The 20,394-nt window shown below is 44.0% G+C and overlaps 1 protein-coding gene across 1 annotated transcript; it reads right to left on the reverse strand.

Moving 5' to 3' along the window:
* Window positions 1-449: 449 nt before the first annotated feature.
* Window positions 450-20,102, reverse strand: qtrt2 (queuine tRNA-ribosyltransferase accessory subunit 2). Its single transcript, XM_052484202.1, has 2 exons — window positions 19,893-20,102; window positions 450-1,667 (listed from the first exon to the last, which is right to left on the reverse strand). The coding sequence occupies exons 1-2, from the start codon at window positions 20,015-20,017 to the stop codon at window positions 1,436-1,438; spliced, it is 357 nt and encodes a 118-aa protein (XP_052340162.1). The 5' UTR covers window positions 20,018-20,102; the 3' UTR covers window positions 450-1,435.
* Between the last annotated feature and the right edge of the window lie 292 nt (window positions 20,103-20,394).

Consider the following 20,394-nt stretch of genomic DNA (forward strand, 5'->3'; position numbering starts at 1 on the left):
TTGAATCCATTTTAAATTCAGGCTGTAACACAACAAAATGTGGCAAAAGTCAAAGGGTGTGAATACTTTCTGAAGGCTCTGGAATGGCTGGAATAGAATGGTAACAAACACATAGATACCATGTGTTTGATTCCGTTCAATACATTATTATGAGCCCATCTTCCCCGATTAAGATGCAAACAGCCGCCTGTGGTATGCACGTAGGGGTATGAGTGCATACATAAGACACCAGATAGAGTATCGAACATGGACGTGCCCCAACAGGGAGTCATTCTCCACGGGTGTATAACAGTGTACAGTTATTTTTACATATACATCTGGGTGTGTGTGTGCGTGTGTGTGTGTGTGTGTGTGTGTGTGTGTGTGTGTGTGTGTGTGTGTGTGTGTGTGTGTGTGTGTGTGTGTGTGTGTGTGTGTGTGTGTGTGTGTGTGTGTGTGTGTGTGGTGTGGTGTGGTGTGTGTTTGCATTCGGAAAATAAATGGATAAAACCAGCTGGCACATCTCATAAAATGTATTAGACAGGGGAAAATCACATCCCCATCCTACATCAGATACTTGGATCGAGTGTGAAAAATATGAATTACAGAAAAAAATGCATGTGAGGTTGATGTAAATGAACCAGATAAATAAAGCAGTAGCTGACTGCGCTGACAGCATCAGAGGTAGTGCTCAACGGAGGCCAGGCCACACACCAAAGATCAACATGTCTGCAGTGGCTTCCTTTCCTCTTTACCATAGCCACTGCCCTAGCAGCGGGGTTGTTTCGTACACATCTTGTTAATGTATTTCAGGGAGAAGCAGGGCCATGGAGGTTTCCTGCCTTTTTCTTACAAACTCTATTTGGGTTGTTTGTTGTCCCACTGGTCTGCGCTCCACTTCCCGTTATGTTAATGAGTCCTCGGACCTGGACCCGGGGGCAGCAGGCAGGCTCAATGGGAGAGGGCTCCCATAGTTAAAACGATACTCAACTGTCCTCCTTGGCTCTTTTCACCTCCCACTCCTTCCATCTTCCCTCCTCCTCACCCCAGGTTTCCTCCAGCCCTCCCTCTTGTCATATCGTTTTGATTTGTTGACATGCTTGTTTTGTTTTTATGGATGACTTCCGCCCACTGCAAAGCCAATTTCCCCTTAAAGTTCTCTAAAAATGCATCCTGACTACCTGGAATGAATGACTGATCTGACATGATTGGATAGGTGAGAGCAATTCAAAGGTAATGTTGCTTTCATCTAGTCAACTGTCAAACCCACTGATCACTCTTGAAAGAAGGAGAGAAAGTTCTCCCTACACTTTCACCTGGATCCCTCTACACTCCCTGCTTTTTATGCTATCTTCCCCATTCCCAATAACCCTTCAATTCCATCCTCTCCCCATGCCCTCCCTACCTTTACCTCTCTAACTAATCTACCTATCCTTCTCCCCAGCCGCCTCCCTGCTCACCGCCTGCCTAGTAGTACTCTCTTCTTGAGGAGGTCCAGTCTGTCGCTGGCCAGCACCCCCCTAAGGGCGGTGAAGAAGGCGCAGTAGTGGGCCATGTTGTGGAGCATGAGCAGGACTCCAGCCAGCAGCTCATTGGTCACTAGCAGGTGGCGTAGACACGCCCTCTTGTGGTTCCTGCAGTGGTAGCAGCCACATCCCTCCACTAGCGGACTGAAGTCATCTCTGTACCTGGAAAGGAGAGCGGGGTGGCAGGGTAGCCTAGAGGTTAGAGCATTGGACTAGTAACCGAAAGGTTGCAAGTTCAAATCCCCCAGACAGGTGCACACACACACCCACACACAAACACACCATGTCCCATTGAGTAGAGTGCAAGGGACAGAGGCACGTGTGTATAGTACACACACTAACTGACACTCATGGACACAAACCTCTCATCTTTCAGGTTGATTTTAAAAGGAGTCATCTTGGTTTGGTCTTCTTGGGGATTATCAGTTCCAGTCGTCTCACCTACACCAGCATCTGGCTTGTCCTTGTCCGACTCCACAAAATACGCACCAATCAATAAATCCCTTATGCCACACCCATTAAACTACACCAATCTTATATTTTCACTAAACCCACACATTCCAAAATCCACAGCAGTCAGATCATGCCCTAAAACCATACATCCTAAACCAATTATGGTCCATTGTGTTCTAATTTCACGCTCTTCTCCTCTCCGACAAAGGAATATCAGTATTTGCTGAATTCCACTCACCGTCCACCAAAACCCAACCCCCCCCCCCACACACACACACACACACTAAGTCACACACAAAGATTTACCAGGCATCACCACCCAGAAAGAGCAACTGAGGTCAACAGGAGGGCAAGCAGAATGATACAGAGAGAGAGAGGGAAAGAAAGAGAGAGGAGCAAGGAAGAGAGATAGGGAGCGAGGAAGAGAGAGAGAGAGAGAGAGGGGTGAGAAAGAGAGAGAGAGTGAATAAGAGACAGAGAGAGAGAGAAAAAGAAAGTGAAAGAGGACATAAACAAAGGGGGAGCAGATTGCGGGAGAGAGGACAAACTGATTGATCCTGTTAGAGAGAGAAATAAAGAAGAGAAGAGATAGGAATGGAGAGAGTGATACAGAGAGAGAGAGAGAGAGGGTGGCATAGCAAAGCAGAGATTGGTGGAGAAGAGCCCATGTATATAATAAATAGGTAGGAGAGTGAGAAGGGGATGGATGAAGGTGAAAACAAGAGGGAAGAGAACAAACATGACAAGGAAGGAGGGGGATGAGGGGACAAAGGAGGTGGGCAAAGAGAGAGGTAAAATTGTACATGGGAGGGAGAGAGGGAGGAGAGATGGATGTACAAGGCAAGAGAGAGAGAGAGAGAGAGAGAGAGAGAGAGAGAGAGAGAGAGAGAGAGAGAGAGAGAGAGAGAGAGAGAGAGAGGGGGATTAAAAGAGGGGGGAAGGATGGCAGGTGGATTAAACCAAGGCCTGTGGTGCCAGAGAAGATGGCTGTGACGCCATTTCCTCATGGAGCCCTCTAGTCAGCTGAGAGGGGATTTGGACGCTCTCGCCTCTTTAGCTGATGGACCCCAGTCTTGTCCTCACACTCACCTCCAGTGAACCCCATTACACTCCCCCATACAGAATGTATTACTGCTGTCTGTCTAAACCAGTCTGATCCCCAACTTTTTAATCAGAATCTGTTACTTTGGCCTGATATAGAAACTTTTACAGCTATCAACCAGAAAATGTATTTCTCACGGGAGGCTTCAATTTCCCTCATGAATGCTTTAATCATATTGAGTTTTCTTTTCCTTTATCAAAAACTAACGACGAGCATAATTCAATAGTGATCCATTTCCTGGGGTAACAGTGAGATCGTCCATTGATTTCATTTCACCATCCGACCCGTTGGGTTTGTTTCTTCACCCAGTTATTTTATTTGACTGATACTGCCTCTTATTCCAACAAACAAACATCAATATTTGTGGTCACACACACCTTCTATCTACTAAAACTGCTCTTTTCCAATCTCTCCTTAAAAACCCAATCTAGACCCCCCTCACTGAGCAGTAATAGACCTCTCTCTCTGAACTTCCTTTTTTAGCCAAGATTTTAGAAAAAGTTGTTTTCAAGCAATTGGTGGCTTATTTGAGTATGAACAACTTATTTGAGTATGAACAACTCATTTGAGTATGAACAACTCATTTGAGTATGAACAACTTATTTGAGTATGAACAACTCATTTGAGTATGAACAACTTATTTGAGTATGAACAACTAATTTGAGTATGAACAACTTATTTGAGTATGAACAACTCATTTGAGTATGAACAACTTATTTGAGTATGAACAACTCATTTGAGTATGAACAACTTATTTGAGTATGAACAACTTATTTGAGTATGAACAACTCATTTGAGTATGAACAACTCATTTGAGTATGAACAACTTATTTGAGTATGAACAACGTATTTGAGTATGAACAACTCATTTGAGTATGAACAACTTATTTGAGTATGAACAACTCATTTGAGTATGAACAACTCATTTGAGTATGAACAACTCATTTGAGTATGAACAACTTATTTGAGTATGAACAACTTATTTGAGTATGAACAACTCATTTGAGTATGAACAACTTATTTGAGTATGAACAACTCATTTGAGTATGAACAACTCATTTGAGTATGAACAACTCATTTGAGTATGAACAACTTATTTGAGTATGAACAACTTATTTGAGTATGAACAACTCATTTGAGTATGAACAACGCATTTGAGTATGAACAACTCATTTGAGTATGAACAACTCATTTGAGTATGAACAACTTATTTGAGTATGAACAACTTATTTGAGTATGAACAACTCATTTGAGTATGAACAACTCATTTGAGTATGAACAACTTATTTGAAAAGTTCCAGTGGCTTCCGCTCACTTCACAGCACGGAAACTGCTTTATAGAAAGTCAGTAATGACTTCTTCTGTTGGGTGCTGAATGCTTTAGTTCTATTGGATCTCAGTGCAGTGTTTGATACTATTGATCATAACATCTTTGTTGACTGGCTGGAAAGATGGGTGGGAATCTCAGGCTTTGCCATCGACTGGTTCAAAATTAAAGTAGCACTTTATTGAACTCTGCTTTCCTGCGCCTGATTTCACCCTCACGCCACCCAGGACCTTACAATAGGAGCATTGCGCCGTGATTGGCTCAAGTCCTTAGCCAGGGTAGACATTCAAAATTTCACTGCCATTGATTTAAATTACAACTACCCTTCCAAGAAGGCTCAAGGTCATTGGCCACAGATAAAATTAGGTAAAATCATTTTATAAGTACAGTAGCTTTGATTGGACTGAACATGTCAACATCTTACTTTCAAAGTTTTAGCTAGCAGTCATCATCATGAATCAAGTTGACAATCTACTGGCAAATCATTTTTAATCCTTGTCATATGAAGATAAATAATAAAGAGAAATTAAATATACAAATAATCGGTGCTCATCGGCCCTTGGATATAAAGATTAACGTTACACAACAAGTTGGAAATCGCAAATTCAACAATGAGTGGAAACAGTAGCTAACTGCAAGCATTGCAAGGCAATCACTAGCCTGCTATTCAGTAGAGTGGCTGTGTGGTTTTTTTCAGAGTTCCAACCATAAATCCAGAGAATGACAGACTTTAATAATGACGAAGTTTGATGACGAACACTGCCCACAAAGGACCGCCGCGCCACCTTCACAAGGTGAGTCCAAAAATGTATTGTATGCTGCGGTGTAAATGATGTAATATGCCAGGGAGATATGTATACTGTAGCTAAGAAAGTAATACTAAGTGTATGTTGTGTAGTAAGCTGTTAGTAGCCCATGTGCGTCACCCTAATAATTTGGTCTATTTTCACCAACACGTACAGCTTGACAGTGCTACTGATAGTAGTGGTGGCGCTTGGCTTGCACGTGCAAATTCAGCACACACAACATTCTAGAATAGAACTGTATTATTTCACATATCAAATTATAATCTTATTTAACGTGTCAAAAAGTGTTATATGACGTGTATCTCTCTTTATATGCAAAGACCCAAACGGCATTCAATGTGCCTCACCCTAATCATTTGGTCTATTTTCACCTCTTCATTTGGTCTACTGTTCTAACTTGGTGGTGCACATGTAGACTATAACCTGTTTTAGAGAAATGTAATCATAGAATATTGTAAGAGCTTTCATTGCCCCTTTATTTATCCTACGGTTGTGACTTGTTGTACAGGGAGTACACTGTAAGAACGGCCCATGTTCTGAATTCTGTCGCTGTACTTTTTTCAAAGGTTCTAAACAAATAGTTATATTGACTAACGCTACATCTGTTCTAGCGCACTCATTAATGTCTTAATCAAAATTACGGATTGCCTCTTATCCGCTTGTCGTCCCCTTATCCATAGTTTGTACATCTCAATTGTCAATAGAAACCACATTTGTTTAAGCAAGTCAGCCATATCAGCTATGTTTTTTTAAAGGCAGTAAATGAGGCTGAATGAACTGTTTCGCTGCCAGACAAGGCTCCACTGATAGCCAGGTGTAGCAGTGGTAAGGTGTTGGGACAGCTTTATGTAGGCCCTAATAGTTTGTGGACACCATTTGTCACTGTTATAGTGCAATTAATGTATTGTATAGTGCTGTATTGTGTAGTGGCTTTGCTGGTATGCATACCACATTTGTTTATGGAACACCCTGACCAGTTAGGGATGCCTCTACACCAGCACCTGCGGATTCTGGGTCAGTGGTGATGTTGAAGGGGAAGGACAGGGCACAGCCTCACTTTGTCACCTGAAAGGGGAAGAAGCTTTCAAACAGATCCACCTCCACCTCCACCTCCACCTCCACCTCCACCTCCACCTCCACCTCCACCTCCACCTCCACCTCCCCAAGCCATGCAGCAGCCTGACACACACATACAAACAGACCAGGGTTTCTATTAGTAAAATGTGGTGCCAGACATTTGACCAGCATCATTTTAATTGACCGGACCCATATGAATTGGCTGCGGAACTTGATTAGGCCGTCCAACCACGTTGCTCAGAATGACAGAAATCACATTTAGATGGTATTATGGAAATTAATATTAACAGAACATGCAAGTTGAGGATGCAACGATGTGCAGACCTTCTTACTGAATTCTAATGTACACTTTGAACATGTTAGAACAACTCTCAACAAGACGAGTAACAAACAGCAAAACTACCAGCTTAAATCATTCTATTATCCCCATAGTAGAGAAGTTGACCTATTCTATTGGTCAGCTTGTCGAGAAACAGATAGCCTACTCCAAACACTGACAAGTTGTGGGATGATAGATCCCAAATTCAACCAGTAGGCATAGACTACATTAAAACAAACTTTAAAAAGCAATGAGTCTGATGCAACAGATCAGAACATTTCGCTTAAAATGTTGATTATTTCTTCACATTATCAGTGCATCAATGCACACAAGTCAGGAGCCTATGTGAAAATGTTCGTTCCATGATGCAATTAGCGGGAAAACACAGTTGTCAAAAGCACACCACACATGCAAGCCGTTTCATGTGACAGAGATGGAAATATCCATTAGAAATGTAGAAAGAGGGGAGATCTAAAGATGCAACAACTAACATGGGTTGATAATATGACTAGGATTGTGCCTTTGGCTACTGGACAATGAGAGAAAGTTGATATAAAATAATTGCCTCCGTGGATATGGTCTGATTTTGGCTGCTTTGAAACAAGGTAAGACATGCCTCATAATATGTAGTAAAACAATAAAGTTTATAACTATTAAGTATATGTTTTCAAACTGCAAACTGCCTCCAGTTCATTGCAAAGTGATGTGTGACACAGTAAGGAAGCCTGCCTTCCATTACATATCCATTTTGTGTTTGAGATGCTGTAGTAGCAGCTCTCCTGCTGTCTGACAGATTTTCCTCTCAAAGGCTCTGTATCTGTACGCTGTATGCATGTGATAAGATACATAATGAATATACTGTACACACACACCAATTTAATTCCACTAAATGATGCAAATTTAATCAATAGACTGATAAGCATGACCAGTCACATCTATTTCCATAGACTGGTATTTATCAGCTTTTCTCTTTTTTTTTATAGTCCGAAAGCCGGCTATTACTGGCTAATGGAAACCCTGCTTCAGAGAAACACACATACACGCACGGGTAGGCAGGTAAACAGGCAGACAAACACATATACACACACAGGTAGGCAGGCAAACAGGCAGACAAACAGATATACACACACAGGTAGGCAGGCAAACAGGCAGACAAACAGATATAAATGTATTACACTGTTGATCAATGGTCAATACACATTGGTTGACTTATTAGGCAGTATGCAGTCTATCAGACAAACTGACAACCTCTTACCCATCTATCTCATCTAGCAGTGCTATCCCAGAAGCACTACAGATGCAGCATCTCTCGCTCTAACACGCACGCACACGCACGTAAATAACAAAATCAATACCAACATTGAACATCCACACATAGAGCAGATGCATGCTCACACAGCAGACAAACAGATTGCATCCCCCATCATCCCTCATCCTCCTCCAAGCCACCTCAACCCACCCCACTCTCAAAATCACTCTTTGTTTTCCCCTCTCTCCCGCTCTCCCTTTCAATCTCTCTGTCTTTCTCACTTAGGTTTCAGTTAACCGTCTCTCTCTGGTCCTCTGCCTTGAGGTTCCAGGGCCAAACCCAATTTACCATCCCATAATGAGTCCATGGTGCCCAAAGGGAGGCTGTGTATCTCCCAGTGCCACCACAACCCAGGGGCAGTCTGACCAAGCACAGCCTCTTTTCATTAAGGAATCCCAGTATGGCCTCAAAGGGAGCATCTGGGGGCCTGGGATACGGCATGCAGCACCACTCTCTCTCTCCACTGCCCCTTCGCCACCCCAGAGCCCCAGTCGGCTCCCGCACCTCCAGGGCAAGGGGGAATAGGACAGAGGTCACCCAAATGCTGGGGCACTGGGAGCTCTGGGGGAAGTTTGAGTCTACTCTCCGCCAGGCCAGTATTCCCAGTGCAGCTGGAAGGGGAGTGGGGTTGCCATGGCTCCCAGGAGGGAAGTCAGGGGTTGCCATGGTTTCCTGGGGATTCTGGAGTGAGCACAATGAGCCCAGAGTGATGGGAGAGAGGGGGAGGGAGGGGAGTCTGTATTTTTCTTAGTCTCCTACTGAGAGTAAAATCAGCATGCTTGGGGGTCTTAGGGTTGAGTGTGTGGGGGGTGTGGGATGGGTTAATAACTTATAACAGGAGAGGGGTTAAAGGTAGGACCTGAATGGGGGGGTCGTAATCCGTCACACAGTGAAGGGTGTCACATGATCACTCAATTAGAGCCACTAATTGGCCAGGTAGTCCTCTCCCATCACCTGGTCATATGTCTGTGAGTGAGAGGTGAGGAGAGACACCTGCAGACACACAGACACATTGGAGCAGGGAATAAACAGAGAAAAGTAGAGAGAGATAAGAGAGAAAGAATGCAGAGAGGAGAGAAGAGGGAGATAACTGAAAAGCATTAAGGGGGGTATGGCTTGTTTTGAAAAGCATGCTGCTTTAGGGGTTAAAGGAGTGAGGGAAAGAGAGACAAAGAAAGAATTGGGTCTGTAAGGGTAGGAGTAAGGGAAGGAGTAAGAGTGGGGTGGAATGAAAGAGCATTCATATTATATTTAGGGGAGTGTGGGTGCAAACAGGGAAAGTGTAAAAAGGGCTAAAGCTGGCAACTGGAGCTGGTGTTGGGGGGCACTCAAACCTAGCTAGAGTCTATGAAGAGTTAATGGGCAGGGTAGCCAACTCAGCAGCTTTGATCTTCAGATCCCTGCCAGCTAGTTTTCTTCCCCTCAAAACGATTAGCAACATATTCAGATATTTTTAAGGCAGCCTCAGAGTTTTTAATCTGAGAGTTTTTGATAAATTTAGCCACTAACTTTAACTGCCGTGAAGCAGCCGGGATGAGAGCAGGAGAGAGAAGAGAGAGGGAGAGAAAGAGAGAAAGAGAGAGAAGCTGCCTATTGAACAGGAAGAAGAGCTGCGGCACACGCACACAGACACACACACACACACACACAGGCACACACACACACACAGGCACACACACACAGACACACAGACACACAGACACACACGCACACACACACTGCTGAGAAAGAGCACGGGGGAAGAACCGCAGATGGCTGTTGTGATATGACGGTATAGTCGTAATAGACAGGTTATAATGTCATTTTTGCCAATGCACCCTACAGTGGGAACGGTTATATCACGCTTTATACATTCTTTATAACAGAGGTCCTCAAAGTGGAGTCCACGGAAGTACAGCAGGGGTCTGCAGTCAGATCAATAGGAACACCTTCCTAATATTGAGTTGCACCCCTTTTGCCCTCAGAAAAGCCTCAATTATTCGGGATATGGACTCTACATGTTGTAAAAAAGCGTTCCACAGGGATTCTGGCCCATGTTGACTCCAATGCATCCCACAACTGTGTCAAGTTGGCTGGAAGTCCTTTGGGTGGTGGACCATTCTTGATACACAGGCGAAATTGTTGAGCGTGAAAAACCCAGCAGCGTTGCAGTTCTTGACACACTCCATACCCCCGTTCAAAGGCACTTAAATCTTTTGTCTTGCCCATTCACCCTCTGAATGGCACACACACAATCCATGTCTCAATTGTCTCAAGAATTAAAAATCCTTTCTTAACCGGTCTCCTCCCTTCATCTACACTGATTGGATTTAACAGGTGACATCAATAAGCCATCATAACTTTCACCTGGATTCACCTGGCCAGTCTATGTCTTGGAAAAAGCAGGTGTTCCTAATATTTTCTACACTCAGTGTATGTACAGTTGAATGCGGAAGTTTACATACACTTAGGTTGGAGTCATTAAAACAAATTTTTCAACCACTCCACAAATGTCTTGTTAACAAACTATAGTTTTGGCAAGTTGGTTAGGACATCTACTATGTGCATGACACAAGTCACTTTTCCAACAATTGTTTACAGACAGATTATTTCACTTATATTTCACTGTATCATAATTCCAGAGGGTCAGAGGTTTACATACACTAAGTTGACTGTGCATTTAAACAGCTTGGAAAATTCCAGAAAATGATGTCATGGCTTTAGAAGCTTCTGAGAGACTAATTGACATCGTTTGAGTCAATTGGAGGTGTACCTGTGGTTGTATTTCAAGGCCTACCTTCAAACTCAGTGCCTTTTCGCTTGACATCATGGAAATCAAAAGAAATCAGTGAATACCTCCGAAAATAAATTGTAGACCTCTACAAGTCTGGTTCATCCTTGGGAGCAATTTCCAAACACCTGAAGGTACCACGTTCATCTGTACAAACAATAGTACGCGAGTATAAACACCATGGGACCACGCAGCCGTCATACCGCTCAGGAAGGAGACGCGTTTTGTCTCCTAGAGATGAATGTACTGTGGTGCGAAAAGTGCATATCAATCCCAGAACAACAGCAAAGGACCTTGTGAAGATGCTGGAGGAAACAGGTACAAAAGTATCTGTATCCACTGTAAAATTAGTTCTAAATCAATATAACCTGAAAGGCTGCTCAGCAAGGAAGAAGCCACTGCTCCAAACCCGCCATAAAAAAAGCCAGACTACGGTTTGCAACTGCACATGGGGACAAAGATTGTACTTCTTGGAGAAATGTCCTCTGGTCTGATGAAACCATCGTTATGTTTAGAGGAAAAGGGGGGAGGCTTGCAAGCCGAAGCCCACCATCCCAACCGTGAAGCACAGGCGTGGCAGCATCATGTTGTGGGGGTGCGCTTCACAAAATAGATGGCGTCATGAGGAAGGAAAATGATGTGGATATATTGAAGCAACATCTCAAGACATCAGTCAGGAAGTTAAAGCTTGGTCGCAAATGGGTCTTCCAAATGGACAATGAACCCAAGCATACTTCCAAAGTTGTGGCAAAATGGCTTAAGGACAACAAAGTCAAGGTATTGGAGTGGCCATCACAAAGCTCTGACCTCAATCCTATAGAAACGTTGTGGGCAGAACTGAAAAAGTGTGTGCGAGCAAGGAGGCCTACAAACCTGACTCAGTTACACCAGCTCTGTCAGGAGGAATGGGCCAAAATTCACCCAACTTATTGTGGGAAGTTTGTGGAAGGCTACCCGAAACGTTTGACCCAAGTTAAACAATTTAAAGGCAATGCTACCAAATACTAATTGAGTGCATGTAAACTTCTGTCCCACTGGGAATGTGATGAAAGAAATTACTATACTATTATTCTGACATTTCACATTCGTAAATTAAGTGGTGATCATAACTGACCAAAGACAGGGAATTTTTACTCGGATTAAATATCAGGAATTGTGAAAAACTGAGTTTAAATGTATTTGGCTAAGGTGTATTTAAACATTCGACTTCAACTGTGTGTATGTATATACAGTACCAGTCAAATGTTTGTACACACCAACTCATTCAAGGGTTTTTCTTTAATTGTATTATTTTCTACATTCTGTGAAATAACACATTGAATCATGTAGTAACCAAAAAAGTGTTGTGGAAAGGTAGGGGTGGTATAAAGAAGACAGCCCTATTTGATAAAAGACCAAGTCCATATTATGGCAAGAACAGCTCAAATAAACAAAGAGAAATTACTTTACTTTAAGACACTAAGGTCAGTCAATTTGTAAAATTTCAATAACTTTTTATTTTTTTAAGTGCAGTTGCAAAAACCATCAGGCGCCATGATGAAACTGTCTCTCATGAGGTCCACCACAGGAAAGGAAGACCCAGAGTTACCTCTGATGCAGAGGATAAGTTAATTAGTTAACAGCCTCAGAAATTGTAGCCCAAATAAATGCTTCACAGAGTTCAAGTAACAGACACATCTCAACATCAACTGTTCAGAGGAGACTGCGTGAAATCAGGCCTCCATGGTAGAATTGCTGCAAAGAAACCCCTACTAAAGGACACCAGTAATAAGAAGAGACTTGCTTGGCCCAAGAAACACTAGCAATGGACATTAGACTGGTGGAAATCTGTCCTTTGGTGTGATGAGTCCAAATTTGAGATTTTTGGTTCCAACCCCCGTGACTTTGTGAGATGCAGAGTAGGTAGTAGGATGATCTTCGCATGTGTGGTTCCCACCATGAAGCATGGAGAAGGAGGTGTGATGGTGTGGGGGTGCTTTGCTGGTGACACTGTCTGTGATTTATTTAGAATTCAAGGCACACTTAACCAGCATGGCTACCACAGCATTCTGCAGTAATATACCATCCCATCTGGTTTGTGCTTAGTGAAACTATCATTTGTTTTTCCACAGGACAATGACCCAACACACCTCCATGCTGTTTAAGGGCTATTTGACCAAGAAGGAGGGTGATGGAGTGCTGCATCAAATGACCTGGCCTACACATCACCCAACCGAAACCCAATTGAGATGGTTTGGGATGAGTTGGACCACAGAGTGAAGGAAAAGCAGCCAACAAGTGCTCAGCATATGTAGGACCTCCTTTATGACATTTGGGAAAGCATTCCAGGTGAAGCTGGTTGAGAGAATGCCAAGAGTGTGCAAGGCAAAGGGAGGCTACTTTGAAGAATCTCAAATATAAAATATATTTTGATTTGTTTAACAATTTTTTGGTTACTACATGATTCCATATGTGTTATTTCATAGTTTTGATGTTGTCGCTATTGTTCTAAAATGTAGAAAAAAGTACAAATAAAGAAAACCCCTTGAATGAGTAGGTGTGTCCAAACTTTTGACTCTTACTGTACATAGGGAGTAAAAAAAGAAAAAGAAAGTATGTAGGGAGTAGAAAATAACATTTCCATTGCTATATTTAGGAAGTAGAACACACATACATACGTTTATTTGAAATTTTTTGTCGCTTAGACGATTTACAGTTAGTGCATTCATTTTAGGGGGGGGTGCTTTGAGATTATTTAAGATAATCTTTGAAGAGGTAGGGTTTCAGACGTTTTTGGAAGATGGGCAGGGATTCTGCTGTCCTAGCTTCAGGGGTAAGCTGGTTCCACCATTGGGGTGCCATGACAGAGAAGACTGGGCTGTGTGAGAGCATCCCTCCCGTAGGGGTGGGAGGGCCAAGAGACCAGAGGTGGCAGAACGGAGTTCTCAGGTTGGGGTGTAGGGTTTGAGCAGAGCCTGAAGGGGAAGTTCCTCTTGCACTCCATAGGCAAGGACCAAGGTCTTGTAATGGATGCGACCTTCGACCTGAAGACAGTGGAGTGTGCAGAGCAACGTGGTGACATGAGATTTGGGAAGTTTAAACACCAGGCAGGCTGCAGCGTTCTGGGTAAGTTGCAGGGGTTTGATGGCAAAAGCGGGGAGCCCAGCCAACAGCGAGTTGCAGTAGTCTTGACGGCGCTTCCTGTGTGAGGTAGTGTCATATATTGCAAGCCAGCAGCATACCGCACTGCATCTCACTGCTGGCTTGCCTCTGAAGCTAAGCAGTGTCTTAGTCAGTCCCAGAATGGGAGACCAAATTCTGCTGGAAGTAGTGTTGGAGGGCCAGTAGGAGGCAATCTTTCCTCTGGACTAAAACAAAATATACCAATGCTCAAGGCAGTGATTGATAAAAGTAGGGGTGTTAACCCTGGTGTCCTGGATAAATTAACAATCTGGCCATCATACCATCATGGCCAGCTAATCATCCCCAGCTTCCAACTGGCTCATTCATCCTTTCCCCTGTAACTATTCCCCAGGTTGTTGCTGTAAATGAGAATGTGTTCTCAGTCAATTGACCTGGTAAAATAAGGATGAGATAACATATATAAAAGAATGAACCTGCAGGAGTGAGTCACTGCTTTGATGTTTGCAGAAAACGCCAAGGTTCTTTGCATTCTGGAAGGGGGACAATATGGAGAGGTCTTGAAGTTGGTAGAGCTGCTCTTCCTTGTTAAGGCCTGTCTTGTTAAGCTTGAGGTGGTGGGCCGACACCAGGCTAAGATTCGTGTCCTCACCTGGGTGTCAGAAGGGGGGAAGGAGAAAAGTAGTTGAGTGTCATCCACATAGCAATGATTGGAGAGACCATGTAAGATGTGATGAAGCCGAGTGACATAATGTACAGAGAGAAGAGGGGAGCCCTGGTAGGATCCACCTGCCAGGTAGGATGCAATTCAAGAGTGTGCAGAGACTGCGACATCCAGCCCTGAGAGGGTGGAGAGGAGGATTTGATGGTTCACGGTGTAGAAGGCAGCGGATAGATTAATGAGGATGTGAATAGAGGAAAGAGTAGCTTTGGCAGGGTGGAAAGCCTCGACACAGAGAAGAGCAGTTAGGTTGAGTGACCCATCTTGAAGCCTGACTGGCTAAGGTCAAGAAGATCGTTCTGAGAGAGATAACGAGAGAGTTGGTAAGAGACAGCACGCTCAAGGGTTTTGGAAATAATTCTAGGATTTGTTTTATTTGATTTATTTCACCTTTATTTAACCAGGTAGGCAAGTTTGGAACAAGTTCTCATTGATAACTGCGACCTGACCAAGATAAAGTACAGCAGTTCGACAACACAGAGTTACACATGGAATAAACAAACATACAGTCAATAATACAGTAGAAAAAAATAAAAATCTATACAGTGAGTGCAAATGAGGTAAGATAAGGGAGGTAAGGCAATAAATAGGCCATGGTGGCGAAGTAATTACAATATAGCAAATAGACACTGGAATGGTAGATGTGCAGAAGATTCATGTGCAATTAGAGATACTGGGGTGGAAAGGAGCTAGATAAATAAATACAGTATGGGGATGAGGTAGTTGGATGGGCTGTTTACAGATGGGCTATGTACAGGTGCAGTGATCTACGAGCTGCTCTGACAGCTGGTTCTTAAAGCTAATGAGGGAGATATGGGTCTCCAGCTTTAGTGATTTTTGCAGTTTGTTCCAGTCATTGGCAGCAGAGAACTGGAATGAAAGGCGGACAAAGGAGGAATTGGCTTTGGAGGTGACCAGTGAGATATACCTGCTGGAGTGTGTGCTATGGGGTGGGTGCTGCTATGATGACCAGTGAGCTGAGATAAGGCATGGCTTTACCTAGCAGAGACTTGTAGATGACCTGGAGCCAGTGGGTTTGGTGACGAGGGCCAGCTAACGAGAGCGTAAAGGTCGCAGTGGTGGGTAATATATGGGGCTTTGGTGAAAAAACGGATGGCACTGTGAAAGACTGCATCCAATTTGTTGAGTAGAGTGTTGGATGACATCGCTGAAGTCGTCGCTGACATCGCTGAAGTCGAGGATCGGTAGGATGGTCAGTTTAAAGAGGGCATGTTTGGCAGCATGAGTGAAGGATGCTTTGTTGTGAAATAGGAAGCCGATTATAGATTTCATTTTGGATTGGAGATGCTTAATGTGAGTCTGGAAGGAGAGTTTACAGTCTAGCCAGACACCTAGGAATTTGTAGTTGTCCACATATTGTAAGTCAGAACCGTCCAGGGTAGTGATGCTGGACGGGCAGGCAGGTGCGGGCAGTGATCGGTTGAAGAGCAGGCATTTAGTTTTACTTGCATTTAAGAGCAGTTGGAGGCCACGGAAGGATAGTTACATGGCATTGAAGCTAGTCTGGAGGTTAGTTAACACAGTGTCCAAAGAAGGGCCAGAAGAATACAGAATGGTGCCGTCTGCATAGAGGAGGATCAGAGAATCACCAGCAGCGAGAGTGACATCATTGATGTATACAGAGAAGAGAGTAGGCCTGAGAATTGAACCCTGTGGCACCTCCATAGAGACTGAGGTCCGGACAACATGCCAGAAGTCCGTACAACATGCCCTCCGATTTGACACACTGATCACTATCAGAGAAGTAGTTGGTAAACCAGGCGAGGCAATCATTTGAGAAACCAAGGCTGTTGAGTCTGCCAATAAGAATGTGGGGATTGACAGAGTCGAAAGCCTTGGCCAGGTCGATGAATACGGCTGTACAGTAATGTCTCTTATCGATGGCGATTATGATATCGTATGATATTGGATGCCGGTCTGCAGTTTTTGACATCAGAGGGGTCGAGTGTTGGTTTCTTAAGAAGGGGAGTGACTCAGGCCATTTTAGGGGATGCAGCCAGTGGTCAGGGATGAGTTGATGAGTGAAGTGAGGTATGGGAGAAGGTCTCCAGAGATGGTCTTGAGAATGTTGTCGTGCAGCCAGACCTCACTAGTCGCAGGATTTCATCTGGAGAGACAGGGGGGAACAGGTCAAGGCGCAGGGTAATTCTGCGTGAGTGGAACCAGTGGATTCAATAGGCTGTAAATGAAGAGTAGAAGTCATCAGCCTCATTTTCAAAGTGGTTGACAAAGTCATCCGCAGAGAGGGGGGCGGGGGGGGGGTGGAAGATAAAGGAGGAGGAGGAAAAGAGTTTCCTGGGGTTACAGGCAGAAGCTTAGAGTGACAGAGTGGCTTTAGCAGCGGATACAGAGGAAGAGAAGGTAGAGAGGAGGGAGTGAAAGGATGATAAGTACTCTGGAAATGTAGTTTTCCTACATTGTTCCTCAGCTGCCCTTAACCCTGTTCAGTAAGCTTGCAATGAGTCCCAGCGCAGGAGGGGACAGCCGAGCCAGCCGGGAGGAAAGGGGACAGCGCGAGTTATAGGATGCGGAAAGGGAGGATAGTAGGGTCGAAGAGGCAGAATCAGGAAACAGGAGGGAGAAGGATTTCGCAGAAGGAAGAGATGAGTGGATAGAAGAGGAGAGATTAGTGGGAGAGAGAGAGAGAAGATTGTGACGACGCATGACCATCTGGTTAGGGGCTGAGTGGCTAGGGTTAGAGGAAAGGGAGACAGAAAGGAAAGTAGGGATCAGAGATCTGGAGGAGGGTTGCAGTGAGATTAGTAGGCAAACAGCCTCTCGTAAAGATGAGGTCTAATGTATTGCTTGCCTTTTGAGTGGGAGGGGACTGGGAAAGGCTGAGGTCAAAAAAGGCGTACACATCACGGACAAACTGAAATGGTCCACCCACACAGACAGCGTGGTGAAGAATGCGTAACAGCGCCTCTTCAACCTCAGGAGGCTGAAGAAATGTGGCTTGTCACCAAAAACACTCACACACTTTTTGGCCTTCCTGTGACATCGGGTGCTGTAGCTGTCCTGGAGGGCAGGTAGTTTGCCCCTGGTGATGCGTTGTGCAGACCGCACGTTTGAGGGTGGTGCAATTGCAGTACCAGGCGGTGATACAGCCCGACAGGATTCTCTCTGTGCATCTGTGTGAGTTTTAGATGACAAGTCAAATTTCTTCAGCCTCCTGAGGTTGAAGAGGCTCTGTTGCACCTTCTTCACGACGCTGTCTGTGTGGATGGACCATTTCAGTTTGTCTGTGATGTGTACAACTAGGTAAGATAATCAAGTGAGAGAGTGGTGTGGAGCCTTCCTCTCTTTCCTTCCTCCAATATCTCGGCAGAACAGTCTTTGTTTCGGCCACGGTCTTAGTTGACGACGGGACCACAGTTGACAGCGATTACCAAAACCACAACAGTCACAAATTGTCCTGCCCCTTAATCCTGGTTGATGTGTCAACAATCATCTGCATGTTATGAGCAGTCAGCAGTTCGCACACCAAGTAGGCTACTAGGAAGATGGGCAGGATTTAAAGTAGATGGTCCTAGTTAGCAAAAAGATAGTACTCGACAACAGATTAAGAATTAAAATATAGTGAACAAAAATATAAATGCAATGTAAAGTGGTGGTCCCATATTTCATGAGCTGAAATAAAACATCCTAGAAATTGTCCATACGTACAAAAAGCTTATTTCACTCAAATGTTGTGCACTGATTTGTTAACATCCCTCTTAGTGAGAATTTCTCATTTGCCAAGATAATCCATCCACCTGACAGGTGTGGCATATCAAGAAGCTGATTAAACAGCATGATCAGGACATAGGTGCACCTTGTGCTGGGGGACAATAAAAGGCCACTCTAAAATGTGCAGTTTTGTCACACAACCGAATGCCACAGATGTCTCAAGTTTTAAGGAAGCTACAATTGGCATGTTGACTGCAGGAATGTCCACCAGAGTTGTTGCCAGAGAATTTAATGTTAATTGCTCTACCAGCCGCCTCCAAAATCATTTTTGAGAATTTGGCAGTACATCCCAACCGGGCTAACAACCACAGACCATGTGTAACCATGCCAGCTCAGGACCTCCACATCCGGCTTCTTCACCTGCAGGATCGTCTGATTCCAGCCACACAGACAGCTGATGAAACTGTGGGTTTGCACAACCGAAGAACTTCTGCACAAACTGTCAGAAACCGTCTCGGGGAAGCTCATCTGTGTGGTCGTTGTCCTCACCAAGAGCGTGACCTGACTGCAGTTCGGTGTCGTAACTGACATCAGTGGGCAAATGCTCCCCTTCTATGGCCACTGGCACGCTGGAGAAGTGTGCTCTTCATGGATGAATCCTGGTTTTAACTGTACAGGGCAGGTGACAGTCGTGTGGGTGAGCGGTTTTATGATGTCAACGTTGTGAACAGAGTGCCCCTTGGTGGTGGTAGGGTCATAGTATGTGAAGGCACAAGCTATGGACAACAAACACAACTGCATTTTATTGACGTCAATTTGAATGCACAGAGATAATGTGGCGAGATCCTGATGTCTATTGTCATGCCATTCATCCGCCGCCATCACCTCGTGTTTCAGCATGATAATGCACGGTCCCGTGTCACAAAGATCTGTACACAATTCTTGGAAACTAAAAATGTCCCATTTCTTCCATGGCCTGCATACTCACCAGACATGGTACCCATTGAGCATGTTTGTGATGCTTTGGATTGACGTGTACGACAGAGTATTCCAGTTTCCGACAATATCCAGCAACTTCACACAGCAATTGAAGAAGAGTGGGACAACATTCCACAGGCCACAATCAACAGCATGATCAACTCTATGTGAAGCAGCTGTTGCGCTGCATGAGGGAAATGGAGGTCACACCAGATACGGTCTGGTTTTCTGATCCACCCTTGTAATAATTTAAGGCATCTGTGACAAACAGATGCATATCTGTATTCCCAGTCATGTGAAATCCATAGATTAGGGCCTAATTTATTTATTTAAATTGACTGATTTCCTTATATGAACTGTAACTCAGTAAAATCTTTGAAATTGTTGCATGTTGCGTTTATATTTTTGTTAAGTGTATATTTATCAATTCTGGAGATAACATGAGTCCTCTAGCTATATAATGAATATTACATACAACTACAGATTTAAAAAGGATTTAGGCTGTTAGGTTCTAAATATCAGAGTAAGAAACTGATGGACACAATAAAAGCTCCAACCATGTTAATTCACCCAAAGAATTGAACAGTTGAACAGACAAAAACATATTTCCACCAGTGGTACGTACACCTGTCGTATTCGGTGCATGTGACACATACAAATTTGATTTGATTTAAAATAGTAATGGATAAGTTAAAACCAAAACACTACCTCTGACCTTGTTGATGATGTGACCTGGGGGCCTGAGGTCACAGGGTCATGGCGAGAGCAGTACAGCACTGTGTCATGAAGACCTGTAAAGGTAAACCGCAGCATTACAGCATGCATAACACTACAAATCATTCATCCTACTGCAGAATAGACAGCACAGCAACCATGTTTACAGAAGCAAGAGTAAAAGGTGCCTTGACTACTAAACTAGACAGTGTAAGAGTGCACACAGCAGCAGGAGACAGATACAAAGAGCTGGTGGTAATGTCACATAGTTAGTTCATTCTGTTAATTACACAGTGAACCTGGATGGCGTGAAAGAGAGGAGGCGTGGCCTTATCACAGAGGCCAGCTGTGAGAGAAAATCAAAGGGTGACAAAATCAGAACCCAAACAACAACAACAACAAGCACTGGTGACATGCTCACGTTTAATTAGCCAATCAGGTTGCTCCCTTCCTGCCCTCCTCAAGACAAAATGTAATAATTCCCTGCGTGTGAACAGGTGCTG

Source organism: Oncorhynchus keta, chromosome 28 (assembly GCF_023373465.1).
Source record: "Oncorhynchus keta strain PuntledgeMale-10-30-2019 chromosome 28, Oket_V2, whole genome shotgun sequence".
In the NCBI taxonomy this organism is placed as follows: Eukaryota; Metazoa; Chordata; class Actinopteri; order Salmoniformes; family Salmonidae; genus Oncorhynchus; species Oncorhynchus keta.